This window comes from Chiloscyllium plagiosum, chromosome 6, assembly GCF_004010195.1.
Source record: "Chiloscyllium plagiosum isolate BGI_BamShark_2017 chromosome 6, ASM401019v2, whole genome shotgun sequence".
Classification (NCBI taxonomy): domain Eukaryota; kingdom Metazoa; phylum Chordata; class Chondrichthyes; order Orectolobiformes; family Hemiscylliidae; genus Chiloscyllium; species Chiloscyllium plagiosum.
This window is the reverse complement of record NC_057715.1, coordinates 28,343,445-28,359,745: the sequence shown is the minus strand read 5'-3', so window position 1 is coordinate 28,359,745 and position 16,301 is coordinate 28,343,445. Positions and strand designations below refer to the sequence as shown.

Genomic DNA, 16,301 nt, shown 5'->3' with positions numbered 1-16,301 from the left:
TTTTCTCCCCCCTCCCACCTTGTTCCTGCACCCCAGTTCTCTTCTTCCGCCCCACACCTCTTCCCTTCCCTTAGCTCACCTGTCTCTTCTTTCTCATCCCCTAATCTCCCCTGTCCTCATGCCGTTCGAATTGGTTAACGTGCAGAAGCACCTTTGTGTCAGAATAAAATAGAAGCTTGTGGTTTTGACTTCTAAAACGCACAAAGCATTTACCTTATGCATGACATTAACATGCTCACTCTGACTCATTGCACTTGAGCTACATAATAATGATTTATTGTCATTCACAGGGAAATTCAGAAATCAAGTCATAAATATAATGTATTGCTTAATAATTTAGAAAAGTACACTATATCCAGAGGGTGGTTAGAAATGGAACTTGCTAGCACATAGCACATACTGATGTGCAGGAGTAGGCCTTTTAGCCCTTAGAGAGAACCTGGTGTGAAGATGAATCTGCTAAGTACATGAGTGGAAAAATAAATGGAATAGTATGCTAGTTAGGTAAGAGAAAGCAAATGTAGGGTACAGACCAGTTTAGATTAAATAACTTATTTTGGTGGCCTAACATTGTGATTTTTTAAGCTTAGCTTTGCCAATCTGAGCCTGAGATTTGAGCTGGGTCAGGTGGAATGTATTCTTGTATAAAATAGTGTATGAACATGTTATTGTTTGGCTTTTTCCTGAGCTTTAGTTTCTATGTCCCTAAACTGCTGTATTCAGCATGTGATGGACATACTGCTGACCAAACCAAAATAAAAGTGGGAGAGATTTAGGGACCTTTTGGTGTTATCATTGAAGCTCTCATTAATAGTTATTTGTATATTTCTCCAGTGGAACATGAGTTTAAAGGAAGGCTTTCCATATATCTGCTACCCTTTCCACCGGCAAAAGTTAGAATTTTGATTTTCCTTGAGGTAAATGGGCATGGTGCAGAAATGGGACCCTTTCACATCACATATCAAAATAATTTAGCCCGAAGTAGCTGCACATTTTGCCTTATAGAAACATTCAATGGAATAGTTTTTTAGTTTGATTCCATTGTTACCTTGCGTTTTTAAAATCGCAGAAAACTTAAGGGTGGATGGTAACTCAAATGTTTACTTAGCATAATATAATAGTATAATAGAAGAACAGAAATTTCATTTTTAAAATTTGCAAAGTATTTAAGAAAAGTGTGTTTGGCTTTATGATGAAACCTAAGTTGCCATGTGTTGTGGTCAAGAATAGCCAATAAACATCAGATTCAAATATTGTGACTACTTGCTCTTTCGGTGTTTCGATTACACTGTGGTTGGCCATTGCTTTTCAGATGCCAATGGAGAAAGGGGGGAGAAAGACACCAGCAAAATTACAACATATCCTCCAGGAGCTCTATGTCTTGATTATGAGCTCCAAGCAGTCCAGGTTAGCTGTGGATTCCATCACTCAGGTATGTATACTATGTGGGTGATTTGAATAAATAGAGAAATAAAACTGAATGCCTTTTTAATGTGCATGAGAAGTATGAAGACTCTTCTGTTTTCACTGAAATACTTTGAAGTACAGTTTCTCTTGATAGGGAATTTAAAGCGCTGGACAAGAACATTCTGATCCATTTCCCTGACTCCAAAGTTCAAAAGTATAATTCACTAATATTGTTGTGTTGCTTGCTGGATGACCAACCAATCAACTTGAAAATTATAAATCACCTTTTGTAGGCAGTTCACTCAGGAGATTGACCACCCCATTACAAAATAGTTGCTTTTACTCTAACTGTATATTCCATGTTGGGTTTCAAGCCACAGCCGATTGTTACATGGGTCATGGCAAACAGTTTCTTGAGTTTTAGTTTTGTTAAGCATTTTGAGTAGCCTTGTACAATTTCCTCCAGTGTTTCTGTAGACTCTAATTACAGCTAAGGTAACTGATGTCTGTTATCTAGCCTTATTTTATTTCCAATTGATCATTAAAATGATTCAGCTATTATCAAAAATTTGACGATTTTAATAAAGTTATTTCTACTTTGCATCTGTTAACATTGACAAATTAAATGTCCTTTTTTTTTAAAACAAGCTTGTTTAAAATAAATTTCTTTATAAAATTCACAAAAAAGTTTTATGAAGATTCCAAAGGAACTATGTTTACAGGTCGCCAGTTTGAATTCAAAACATTTATTTGTAATCCCAAGAGAAAAAAAAATTGTGTAAAGTTCATGTGACCATAGTTTGTTCCATGAGATCTTCCTGAGTAAAGTACAGGATTGTGTTTTAATCCTAACTCTGGGTAAAGATATTCATAACATGAAATGCATCGAATAAGACCAGGATCTGCTAATGTACCAGCAAATTGTAAGACTTGTAATGTAAACTGAGACAAAGTTTGCATTACATCATAAGATGATATCATTTAGTTTTAAATTATACTTAACATCAGTAACCAGCACTTTAATTTTCCCCATTCAATGTTTCAGATATGCTGATGTGCAAATTCCTGAGAGAGCACAACAAAAGGTTCAACTATTGATTATTTGTCTCCAGACACTGATAATTAGCGTGACTAGTTGTAACTGATGTAATTATCTGGCTGGAAGCTATGATAGTTTTTGAAGAATACTTAAAATTCAATCATAGGGAATTTGAACGTTTCTTTCATTTCTTTTTTCCCTCCACACCTTTCCTTGCTAACAATATTAAATTTCCTTGGATATGGCCTGTCCGCTCAAGCTGTTGAGTCTGTCCCAACCAGACCAATTTATATCTGTGATTGGGAGTAGCTGGGATATTATTGCAGAGACACAAAAACAGATGAGTTCAGAGGGTGGGAAAACTCGGGCTGTATTTTGCACTGTGGCTGAGAAGCTTTTTTGATTCAGGAATTGAGTAGGGATAAGAGGTGAAAAAAATTGTAAATTGAAATGCAGCATTTTAACAATGGTTCACTTTATTTACGTTTAAGTATCAAATGTTGTTGAGCTGAATTTACATGCAGTCTGTCAAATAACTCCTGGGAAAACTGTTCAACACTAACTGGGTCCCTTTTCCATATCAAATAATCCTCTTTTCTCTAATGTGAGTTTGTTCCAGAATTGAATACTTTCCTGTCTGGAAATGCTTCCAACAGCTCTTGCACTCCTGGGTAGGATGAAAGCCCTTCTTTACCTGCCTCCAGATATATTATATGAAGCTGTGATGTGCTGTCACTTACCCTTGTGTTTGCTAATTGCTGCAACATTGAAATCTGTATAAACCAATGACTGTTTTATCAAGATAAATGTGAATTTTAAGGGACTTAACATACCTTTCATTTGAAGGAAGGTGCAGAACACAGGGCTGGGATCTTGAATTTGAAATTTGCTTCCTGATGGCAGCTTCTCTCCCATGTCAATTAAAAACTTTAAGTTTTAGAATTTGACTCTTAATTTATAAAATGTTTCCCATTGTCTATCATCATTATCATTGCTTTGCGACTCCAGCTCATCGCATATTTGGAAAAGGTGGATAAATCCAGGTAGTATAGAGGGTTCTGAAGTTGGGAAGGAGGTCTTCAGTGCATGTGGGGGAAGGTCATGAGTGAGTATACGGGTTGCTTGTAGTGATGGGAGATCTACACTCCTGTGAACAGAAACAGGCTTTATTGCGTGTAACTACATAGAGAGGATGACGAGGGAGGACAAGCCTGGAATCTTACAGATCCAGGCTCCATGATATAATCTGAAATCACTGGCATAGCTCTGTAGCTTTACTAAAAGTATAAGTCCCTTATCTCTACAGAAAGGGAAAGTGGGAAATAGCTGATTAAAATGTGAGGGTATGGGAACAGGCCTCACTTGAGTTTTCATGGAGAGTATGGCAGAATATTACCCGAATACAGTGAGAGTACTTAAATGCCAATTTTTCTATTTATATGATGTAATATTTTATGTTGATCTATATAAAACTACGAAATGTTCCTGAGCTATTTTAGTGCTTTGTGCTGACATCTGGGTCATATTATCTTAAGAGATTTTTTAAAATTTCTATATTTTCGTCCTGGGATCTGAGTGTTTCTTAAGAGATCAGCCTTTGTTCCCCACTCCTAATTGCCCTTGAGAAAGAGGTGCAGATTTAAAATGAAGTAATTTTGGAAAATATTTCATAACACTGCCACATAGTCCTTTACTTCACTTTGCATGTGCTTAATTCAGCACAGCCATGTTCTATCGTTGGTATGGACTAGACTTCTTTCCATATTACATGCAATAACTTTATTGTATGTTGAAATGCTGAAGTCAGTTTGATAATTTAGTACAAATACATTCATTCTCAATTTTTATCATTATCGAAAATAAATAAGCAACTAATGTTCCTGGGCTTGATGTTTAATAATTGCACTCATTTGAAATGGCCTAGACCATTTGCATTTCACTGCAAATCAGAAATAAAGTTTTGCTCATCAAAACATTTTCAGACCTTTTGTCTTTGGTCATTCTCACCTGTGAAAAATTGCTTGGCTAAATTGTGATCTCTTCTGAAAAGCTGCATTTTTTAACAACAAATTGTGTAATTGGCAAAATGTGTAAATAAACAGTTAGGTCAGCATTTTGACTTAAGTTAGATAATTTGCGTTTTTTTTTTCTGGAGGATGAAACCTTTGTGTTACCGGTACACACATTATTACTCAAGTTTGTTTCTTAATGTTTTCCAAATAATCTACAGTGATTCTGATGGAGAATGGCGATGTATATACATTTGGATATGGGCAACATGGACAATTGGGACATGGAGATGTAAATTCAAGGTAATAAATAAAACCAAGAAAGCTTTGTGCTTTTGGAGTACTGTTTGTTGCCTTGCTAAATAGATTTTTCATTTCAGAGGGGCACCCACTTTGGTACAGGCCTTACCAGCTCCTTGCACCCAAGTAACTGCAGGCAGCAACCATACAGCTCTATTATTAGCAGATGGACAAGTCTTCACGTTTGGAAGCTTCTCTGTAAGAATTTTTTTTTTAGGACTTGCTTTTTATGCAATATTTTAATGGTTTATATAAAATCTTAATTATTTGACTTAAATTATTTTACATGCTCTGTAGCTGAAGGAAAACAATGGTTTACAATCCATACTTAAGTTACTGCGATTTAATGTCAGATTACAGACTAAATGGAAGAAATCAAACACAGACCTTTTTGGTGCATTTCCTCATTCTTGCTCTGCACTTAAATGCAAAGTGTCCAAAACACTTGGTACAAAGTTATTTTTCAAGATGAAGGTTTACTGTTCAATCATAACTGTAACTTGAATAATATCATTTCATGTTAAATTCCAGAGCTTGTCTTCTATGAAGTGTTTTGGTTTCTAGCATTGCTCACCTTACTAAGCATAAAGATGTCCTAAGAAATAATAATATACATTTAAAGTGTACTAAATGATGATTTAGAATTGCACTGAACTGTTCTGAACCTCCTTAACTCTTTATTCTCCGGTGCAAAGCCTTCATGCTCCACGTTCCACAGTGTCACCTATCTATAACATTAAGCTGAAAACCTACTCCTGAACTGCCTTGTCCTGTTTTAAAGGATTTGCATTAGTGCAAATTGTTAATCAACTTCATATTAGTAGAAGTGAAAATGTATAATGTTTTGAAAGTTTTCTTTTCTCTTGTAGAAAGGACAACTTGGTAGACCAATTTTGGATATACCTTTCTGGAACACCAGACCATCTCCAATGCCAAATATAGGTTCAAAGTATGGCCGTAAGGCTACCTGGTTAGGTGCAAGTGGAGACCAGACCTTCCTACGCATTGATGAGGCGCTTATCAACTCTCATGTTTTGTCAACTTCAGAAATATTTGCCAGCAGAAACATTATAGGCAAGATAGATTTTTTTTTCCTTTGATATTCAATCAAATTGTCAATTTTCCAAGCTATGAACAAATCAGGTAATTGCATATTGGAGCCAAGGCTTCAAAATGTAGACGACTACAAATTGCAACATGAATAGTATAACACAAAATCTAAAGATTTAATTTGAAATAGAATGAACATTGCAGTTATGAAAGCCAGTGGTACATTCACTGTACAGTGTGCTTTATTGGGCCTTCTAGATTAGCATCTAAGTTACTAGTTGCTAGGGGTGAAATATAGTGGGGAGGATTTGGTTTTCTAGCTTTTACTTAAAATATCAGAAAAGTTTTGAAAAGATATAATGGTATGGCTGAATGTCTAATGGGTGTCTGATCTATGGTATTTCTTCAAATAGGTTTGGTACCTTCATCCATAACTGAGCCACCACCCTTTAAATGTCTGTTAATCAATAAGCTGGATGGAAGCTGCAGGACATTTAATGATTCTGAACAAGAAGACTTACGAGGTTTTGGAGTTTGCTTGGATCCCGTGTATGATGTAATTTGGAGGTAATCTTGCATTCCCTAAAGATGTTTTGAGCACAAAATGTATTATTTTCCACTATTTTTGGATTTTGTGGACATAATCATGCAGTAGTGGGTTTGTATTAACTTATAGAAATCAAAGAGATAAAAGGGTTTCAAAATTAAGCTTATTTTTCTTGGGAAACTTGAGGGGGCCTGATACTGAACAGTCTATTAACATGTATTTACTGAGCCTTGAATTTGGAGCTGCATGCACAAATATGCAGTACAAACCAGCATTCACATTTTGTGTGGTATCATTCTGTCCATTCTATTTGAATTTAAGGTTGGAAAACATGATGACTAACATTTACATTGCACATTTGTAATTTTTGAACAACAGCATGTAGTTTATACAGTAACGTCCTACAAAAAAGTGTTCTGCACGAAGCTAAAGTAATGCATGTAGGAATACGTTCATTGCTTGTCACTCTATGCCTGTAGGACTAAATATAACGTAGCCACAGTTTTTATTATTCAAACTTAAGTGAGTTGTTTTAACATCATTATTGGTCATTTGTGTTATGTTTTGCAGTGCAATCCACATTCTGATAACAATGAGGTTCCACAGCTTGCACAAATGATTTGTTTGCTTTTTCTTTGTTTGTTTTGTAGGAGTATATTGATATATTAAATCTATAGTAAAACCTCCTGAGAGGTTCTTCAGTCCAGTTTGTAAAAGAACCCAATTTACAATTGGTTCAATGTTTGGACTGATTCAAAATTTTTTTCAAAAAAAAACACTCCTCAGAGGAGTACACTTACAAATCTGTCATAGCTATGTTTGTGCTAATTAGGGGTTTTGTGGAATGAGAGAGACACTCGAACTTTTATTTCCTACTTTAGTAAAGTTGATTTTCTTTTCCCATTTCTTGGCATTTTAATATTTTAAATTTAGTTGAAAATCCTGAGCTACTGTAAATGGAAGGAAAACCACACTAAGCACACTGTTAAATGTTTGTGTGAAGCTGCCATTAATATTATTTATTAGTCCTCCAAAGGTATTAAGATTTCTTCTTGTTTTGAATTTGTGAAATATTTCCATGACAATAAGATTGGACAGTTCGATCATTAGACTCTGTTGAAACTGTCATCTATCACACTTCTTTGCTTTATTCCGTGGCCTAATGTCATTCTTGCCATTTATCTGCCCATCTATCCCAGGACTAGCTATCAATATGTATTGATTGGTGGCCATTTCTTTTATTCATTCATGAGATGAGGGTGTTGTTGGCTAGGCCAGTACTTATTACCCATTCTTAGTTTGCCCATCATGAAGGTGGGTAACAGCTTCATTGAACTGCTGTAGTCCATTTGGTTTGGTGGACTCTCAATGCCTTTAAATCATTAAATTTTGATTTAGCCCTTTGTCATCCATTGATCCCCTTGCATTCACCTGAGACTTTTTAGTAAGTTAGACAAGGACTTTGTTAGTCATCTAGATTACAAGATCCTTAATTAGGTTTATTAAATATAAAATCAGCTTTCAGCAAATCTATTTGTAGATTTTCTAAATGCGTAGGGATTTTGAAGTATGATTTCAAATGCCTAAATTTATAAATTCTCTAATTTCTGACATATATTGAACACTTCTGGTTAATGCATGAAACGCTATTTCTATAGAAAAGGATGTTGAAACTCACTGTCAACCAAGAGGCTGTGGATATGGAATTAATTTAAATTAATTTACTTTTGATTGGATTTTCTTTGGTAAGTATGTGGAGCAGAGGTGGAAAAAACAGAGTATGGATCAACCGTAGTCTAATGTGATGACAAACTGGTTTCAAGACCAGAATGGCCTGTTCCTAAGTATAACATTTATTTAAAAAAACAATGGGGCATGTAAATCTAAGGAAAATTTAAGTTATGTTTAGTTTTCAAATGCTGATATTAATATTCTTTTAAAATCTCAAAAAGCTCTTCCTTTTTTTTCTGTAGGTTCATGCCAGGTCCAAAAGAAGTTTGGTGTTATAATGCAGTTACGGCAGATGCCAGGCTTCCTGCAGCATCTGAAATGCACAACAGATGTTGTATTCTGAGCCCTGAACTTGCCTTACCAGCAGGGTCTAGAGCATATACCACAAGATCTCATGGGGCTTTGCACATTCTAGGTATGCATTCTTGATATGTGCATAAATTGATTCAGAAGCTCTTCACTGATACTTACTTACTTATTCAAAATTTTTGTCAGACTGTATGGACTTTTAAATACCATTGAGAGGTTGTTGGGCATTGCTATATACAGCTTAATGTTGAGAATTAAAATAACATAAGCTAAGTATGCAATTTGCTGTAATAAGGTAGAGATCTTCGAAGGGTTGGTGTGGACTCAATGAGCCGAATGGCCTGCTTCCTGCTTTGTTTGATTCTATGGCAGATGATGAAATTTGAAAGCTATTAAAATCAGATGAAAAATTGATCCAATGATGGTCACTTATTCACTGTAGCATGTTATAAAACCTTGTCTGGTTCATTAATGTGCTCTTCAAAGAGGAAAAAAAACTGACCACCTCACCTAATCACATATGTGACTCCAGACCCTAGAGTGTGGTCGACTCCTACCTGCAATTAAACTGGGGAAATAAATGCTGATTAATTTCCTTTTCCACAGTAGGAAGGGTATGATTGCCCTGGAGGGGGTGCAAATGATGTTTTCTGGAAGGAACATTTCAGCTCTGAAGAGATGAATAAGCTTGGGTTCTTTCTGAGCTCAGAAGATTGAGTGTGGGAACCTGATAGAGGTATATAAGGCTATGAGGAGCTTGGATGTAGTGAATAGAAAGCAGACGTTCCCCTTATTTGAAGGGTCATTAACAAAAGGGCATAGATTTAAAGTGGAAGTAGAAGGTTCAGAGAGGAATCGAGAAAAACCTTTTCACCCAAAGGTTGGGTGGTGTCTGGGATGCGCTGCCAGGGAGGTAGCTGAAGCAGGAAACCTCACAACTTTGGATTATTACTTAAAGTGTCATAACATTCAAAGCTATGGGCTAAGTGGCGGAAAGTGGGACTGGTTTAGGTAGTAGTATATTTTGGTACATATTCGATAAGCTGCTTCTGTACATGTGATTCTATATGTGATCATTTTTCAAGGCTTAATCCTTGGGTCCTGCTCCTTCGATTAATACTCGCCCCTCAGCCCCTGTTTTTTATCAGGGAAGGATCATAATCCTCAAGCATGATAGCAGTGTCCCACTCGACTGTCAATTTCTAGCATCATTCTTACTGTCAATTCCAAAACTATTGCAACATTTTATTACTGTTTACCTGCCTGTAGGTTCTCAATAATCAGTTTCCTTTGCCTGAAAATCAATGCTATTGTCTTCAATTTCTGTTGGTGAATATTCGTTTTTATTTGACTTGCTGGCCATCACTTTGTTTTGTCTGCTGTATCAGATCAGACCCCTGAGCTGCCTGACCATATTAGTTAGATGAAAGTGAGTACTACAGGTGCTGAAGATTAGAGACAAGAGTGTGGTGCTGGAAAAGCACAGCAGGTCAGACAGCATCCGAAGAACAGGAAAATCGACATTTCGGGCAAAAGCCCTTCATCCTGATGAAGGGCTTTTGCCCAAAACGTTGATGTTCCTGTTCCTCGGATGCTGCTTGATCTGCTGTGCTTTCCCAGCACCACACTCTCTTGACTATATTAGTTTCCATTCCAGGAGTCCAGCCTTTCTTCAAATCATCACTGGTAATACCTCTAAACCACTTTGGAATCTGTTTAAATCCTAATCCATACGTTTGTCACGTTGAGGGTTGAACTTTAAACCTCTGCTCGCCAATCTTTTCACCAGCTACAGACTCCTCAGTTTGTTTAAAACCAATGTCTTTTTTTCTGTTGTCGTCTTGCACATCCATTATCCTTCATTACCCTGCAAGAAAAAAACGCATCACTTTCTGTCCAGTGAAATAAACTTCAAGAGTCTGAATTTCTCTCTTTAAAATCCATTATGGTCTGCTCTGTTGACTTGTTGCCATGCATAAATCCTCAACATCATGCTAGGATGTTCTGAACTGCTTCTAATTTCTCTGTTTTCTATTTATTCCTGCAATCTGCAATACTGGACTTTATAATTTCTTTATTTTTCTAATTTTCTTTTCCTAAGAAATTGTACTGAAGAATTTGTCCCTAGATACCTTGTACCTAAGATAGTGTAAGTGGCAACTTGTAAACCTTTCACTGTACTCATTTGAGTACATGTGACAATACAGCTAATTCAATTCAGTTGATGCTGCTGGGGTAGATTACCTTCTGATATGAGAAAACAAATAAATGTTCATGGTTGCTGTGTACATGGAAGTACCACATTAATTTTGTAATTCACTAGTGAGTTGCCTGCTTTCATTTTGATATAAGAACTCTGTATGCTCGAAGCTTGCAGATAAAATTAACAAAAATTTGCAAAGTGTACTTGAATTTTAACTTCTGCAACAGTAGTACGCCTTGTGTTTGCAGAGTGATTACTAACTTATAAGTAAATGGAGATTATAACATCTTTTCATTTGCCTGTCAAATTTGAGTATTGCTGAAATTTCTTGCATTGTTTTTAAAACATTTTTGATTTTTAAGATATTCCGTGAAATTGATCCTTAATGTGATACTCATATATCACCTTAATATCACATATCGATATTATGTGAACTGCTCTCAGTTGTGACTAGTTAATTTAGGATTAGAAGACTTAATGTATTTTAAATATGCATTTTGGAGTGGAAGAACTGAAAATATAATCGAATTATAATTGTCTGGGTGAAAACCCTCCATTCAATAATGTAAGTGGATATAAATTGTAATTTTCTTCAATAATTCTTTTTAAAATTTGAAACAGGTTGTTTGGATACGTTAGCTGTTATGCAAGATCTGAAAATGGGTGTCACCAACACAGAGGAGGAGATCCAAGCAGTTACTAAAGTGTACTCCAAAGAAGACTATAGTGTGGTTAATAGATTTGAAAGTAGGTTCATAATATAAGTTAGCAAAGATTTCATTAAATTGTTTTCATTTTTGCGAAACAGTTTGTATTCATTATATTTGTAACTGCTATAATTCTTTAGGCCATGGAGGTGGATGGGGATATTCTGCTCATTCTGTGGAAGCCATTCGCTTTTGTGCGGATACAGATATATTACTTGGAGGCCTTGGCCTGTTTGGTGGCAGAGGTGAATACACAGCAAAAATAAAGGTGAGGTGACCGAGAAAGTTGCAAAAATTGATATTTTTATAATAGAGCCAATTCAGGAGTTTGGAGTTATTTGCACTTGTCTGCATGAGTGCAACTCTAAAAATGTTTCAGCTCAATACCATTTAGGATAAAGCATCCCACTTGATTAGTACCCCATCCATCCTCCACCTTGATGTTAATTTATTCTACTATCAACTCCATGCCAGTGTCTACAGGATGCAATGCTAAATTGCTTTTCACAGCACTTTCCGAACCTGTGATATCAATCAAAAGGGCAGTAGGAATGTGGGAGCATCACGTACCAGGTTTTTACATAAACCTGACTTAGAAGTAGACGGTCGTTCCTTCGATGTGGAGAGGTCAAATATCCTGGAGTGCTCTACCTCAGCACTGTGAATATACTTCAGTGTATGGATAGCAGTGTTTCAATAAGGCAGCTCAACACCTTCCATTTAAGGGTAATTAAGGATGGACAGTAAATGCTGCCCTCGCTAGTAACAGTTACTCCATGTGTGTTTAAAAAACATGCAATTCAAGTATATTATGTTCTTAAGAGCAAGTACAACTGAATTTCCATTCGACCATAAAACATGGCAGCTTTAGCAGTCGATTTGACCCATTAGGTCTTCTCTGCTTCTCAGTGAGATCATGGTTGATCTGATGATCCTTACTGCCTTTTTCCCGAACTCTTGATTCCCTTGCTGATTAAAAATCTGTTTGTCAGCGTTGAATAATCTTAACCATCCAGCTTTGCAGCTCTCTGTGGTAAAGAATTCCACAGATTCACCACCCTCAGTGAGAAAACAATCCTTCACATCTGTCTTAAAGGTTGATGCCTTACTCTGAGATTATGCCCTTGAGTCCTAGGCTTTTCCAGAAGAGGAAGCAACTCTTTGCAATTAACCTGCCAAGCACCTGCTAAGAATCTCGTATGTTCCAATTAGGTCACCTCCCATTCTTTTTAAAACTCCAGACAGTACAGGCCAACCACACAATCTCTCATCATCCTGTATTGGATGCTCTTTGTGATTTGTGTACAGATCCTCCCCTGCAGCTTGCTGCGGTCTTTCTCAACCTATATGGTATTCAGCTCTTCTTTCCTGCCACAGTGCAGAACCTCATATTTCCCCACATTAGTTTTCATCTATGCAACCTCACTTAACCTGATTTCTTAGTGTCATCTGAAAACTTTGGAAACAGTACACTTGTTTTGGTTATACAAATTATTAATATATTATAAATAATTGTGGCCCCAACACTGATCACTATGACTCTGTCATCTATTAGTTAATTCTTCATCAATGCAAATATGCAATACCCCCCACCCCCCCAAAAACAAACCATGGCTCTTAACTTAGAGTAGCCATTTGTATGATACCTTGTCAAATGCCTATTGGAAATTCAAATATGTTATTATTAGATTAGATTCCCTACAGCGTGGAAACAGATCCTTTGGCCCAACAAGTCCTCAACAACCCTCCGAAGAGTAGCCCACCCAGACCCATTCCCCCACCCAGTATTTACCCCTAACTAACCCACCCAACACTGTCGGCAATTTAGCATGGCCAATTAACCTGACTTGCACATCTTTTAGATTGTGGGAGGAAACAGGCGCACCCAGAGGAAACCCACACAGACACTGGGAGAATGTGCAAACAGACAGCCGCCCAAGGCTGGAATTGAACCCGGGTCCCTGGCGCTGTTGAGGGTGCAGTTAACCACTGGGCCACCATGCCCAGTATCTCCTTGTTCTGCTTATTTATCCTGCATGTTATTGCCTCCGAATTGTAATAAATCTGGCAGGCATGTTTGCCCTTTTTTTCTGAAGTCCTGCTGACTCTGCTTGATAACATCATGGTGTGGAGGAGCTGGTGTTGGACTGGGGTGGACAAAGTTAAAAATTACACAACACGAGGTTATAGTTCAACAGGTTTAATTGGAAGCACTAGGTTTTTGGAGCTATGCTCCTTCATCAGGTAGCTGTAGAACAGGATCATAAGACACAGAATTTATAACAAAAGGTTACAGTGTCGTGCTATAGGTTCTGTGTCTTATGATCTTGTTCCACAGCAATCTGATGACGGAGCAGAGTTCCGAAAGCTAGTGCTTCTAAATGAACCTGTTGGACTTGAACCTGGAGTTGTGTGATGTTTAACTCTGATTACATCATGCGTTTGTAAATTCTCTGCTATGAATTCCTTTATAATTGACTGTAACATTTTCCCAGTGACAAATGTGAAGATTCACTGGCTTAAAATCGCTTGTTTTTCTTTCTTACTTTTTGAATAAACATATTACGTTTACAGTTTTCCAGTCATCTGGGACCTTTTCTGATATCCAAGGATTCTTGGATGATTGCTACTACAGTATCCAATATCTCTTAACAGCTTCCATGAACATCCTACAATACGATCCATCTGGTCTAGGGCACTTACTGGCCTTTAGCCCTATTCATTACTCTTGTACTTATTCCCTAGAGATATTGTATTTATTCACATCTATGCCTTTTGCTTTTTGATTATTTAGTATGTTTGGAATGCTATTAGTGTCTTCTACCATTAAAACTGCTCAGTTTTCTTTTACTTTCTCTGCATTTCCAGTTTTGCATTACTATTACCTCAGCCTTGTTCTCTGACGTGCCTAGGTTCTCTTTGGCCTTTCTCTTTGATTTCATATTTTTAAAGAAGCTGTCCTTTTTTTTAGCTCTTGTTAGTTTAGCCCCCCAAAGTTTATTTTCTCTTGTTGTTGGCTTCTCAAACTTATCCAATCCTCTGGCTTACCATTAAACTTTGCCATATTGTATATTTCTTTCCTTTCAATTAATATTAGTTTTAACTTCCCTAGTTAATTGTGGTTGAGTTATCTCTTTGCAGAATCCTTCTTTCTCGCTGGGATATGTTTGTTGCAAATTATGAACTTTTTTTCTTAGAAGTTGCCATTGTTCACCAACCATTTTTTCTGCTCTTTCCCAGTCCACTCAAACCAGCTCTGCCGACCTTCATTTTTACATGCCCTTAGTTAACTTTTGAACAGTTGTTTTCAACCTGAACTTTTCTCCCTCAAACTGAATGCTAAATTTTATCATGCTATTGTCATGTTTCCGAGGGGACCTTTGACTCTAACATTCTTTATAAAACCTGATTACACATCACCAGATTGAACAAGGGATTAAATTATACTCACTCCACAGCATTTTGTTCTACAAAAGTCTCTGGAATAAGTCTGTCCCCTCAAAACTGCTCCCTTCTACCCCAGTATTAATGTCAGTGCCCCATGAACTGAAACCTATTCCTTCAATTCCTATCTTTGTAACTCATTAACTACTTTTCGTTTTACCCCGTGGTACTTTGCCCATTCTTTAAGGTCGTAATCTTGTGATTATTTGGAAATGGTTCTTTTTAATTAATCTGCCAACTTGCTTTCAACAGAACTTCTTTTCTAGTCCTATCACCGTCATTGGTACTAACATGGACAATGACAGTTGGATCCCTTCTTGCTATTGTCTCTTTCCAGTCCTGAGGAGATGTCCTTAACTCTAGCACCAAGGTGGGCAACATGGCCTTCAAGACTCTCAGCTGCAGAGAACAGTATCTATTCCCTAAATATACTGTCTTTTGCCACTATTATATTACTATATCCTCTCTACCTTGGTTGGGTGGTCAGCTCATTCAGCCTCCAGATAATCCTCAAACTCATTCACACAGCTTGCAAAAACCTCATAGCTGTTTGACAATTGCAGGGATCTTGGGTCTTCATACTGGAAGTCACACTCTGCTTAAGGTTGTCAACAACAGACTTTGCACTGTAGATCTCTCTTTGATGTCAAAGTACAACATGAATTAGGCTTGAGCAAATAAGTATTTAAACTTTCTTACCCAATAAATGCCAACACTCAGCCCTGGATTGAAATGAGTTTGCTAGTAGCTAGACAAATTTGAGTACGTGTAACTCATGATAAATTATACAACTGCAGCTTGTACAACCACAAAAGGTGTTTTTGATGCCCCTGGACAGTTTAAATTTTATTGGTTTACTAAGGAAGTAAAAGAAAATTATTTTAATCTGTCTGTCCAAGCATACCACTTGGTAGCTTAACATGGAAGTAGCTGTACGTTTTTTTCCCCCCTGTATTTGGAGAACATCAAAACTAAACGGAAAATCTAAACTATACTTTTTCTTCTTATACTAGCTGTTTGAGCTGGGACCTGATGGAGGAGATCATGAAATTGATGGTGACCTGCTGGCAGAAACTGATGTTCTGGCATATGACTGTGCTGCAAGGTACTTGTTAATCTGTATTGACTGAACTTTTAATTAATCAAACTGCTGACTTGATTTCCTTTTATAATTTGAAATCACATGGGTAGAATGGTACACCACATTTCATTTATTGATACTGAATTCCATGTTTTGTTGATTCTACCTATTATCAATGTTTCCTTAAATGCTGTCAAGTTCTATGTAATTCTTTATTCTCTTATTTCCTGTTTTCTACAGATTTTGATGCCTCTCTCTAGTTCTGTTTCCAAATTATTGATGTGCATAATGCCTAGACTGTTGAATAAAATTTGCATCAGATTGAAAATTGCTCGTGTTGCTTTCATTGCCTTCAGTTAATGATTGGTTTTATTTAATGTGTTTTGTACAACCATCTTTTTAAAGAGTTTAATTGACCAAAAGCCTATGCACTAATTAGTTCTGTTTTCCAAGCTCAAATGGCTTCTTTCTGAC

General features: G+C 36.8%; 1 protein-coding gene across 14 annotated transcripts in view; it reads left to right on the top strand.

The window, feature by feature from the left end:
• The window catches only part of mycbp2 (MYC binding protein 2), a 199,675-nt gene that overhangs the window by 59,012 nt on the left and 124,362 nt on the right, over positions 1-16,301 (top strand). For all 14 annotated transcript variants that reach the window (XM_043691414.1, XM_043691407.1, XM_043691412.1 and 11 more), the window contains 9 exons: positions 1,313-1,432; positions 4,677-4,758; positions 4,836-4,953; positions 5,625-5,829; positions 6,219-6,372; positions 8,326-8,498; positions 11,217-11,342; positions 11,443-11,570; positions 15,760-15,851. In XM_043691414.1, coding sequence (XP_043547349.1) covers positions 1,313-1,432; positions 4,677-4,758; positions 4,836-4,953; positions 5,625-5,829; positions 6,219-6,372; positions 8,326-8,498; positions 11,217-11,342; positions 11,443-11,570; positions 15,760-15,851 — 1,198 coding nt within the window. The remainder of the gene's footprint in view (positions 1-1,312; positions 1,433-4,676; positions 4,759-4,835; positions 4,954-5,624; positions 5,830-6,218; positions 6,373-8,325; positions 8,499-11,216; positions 11,343-11,442; positions 11,571-15,759; positions 15,852-16,301) is intronic.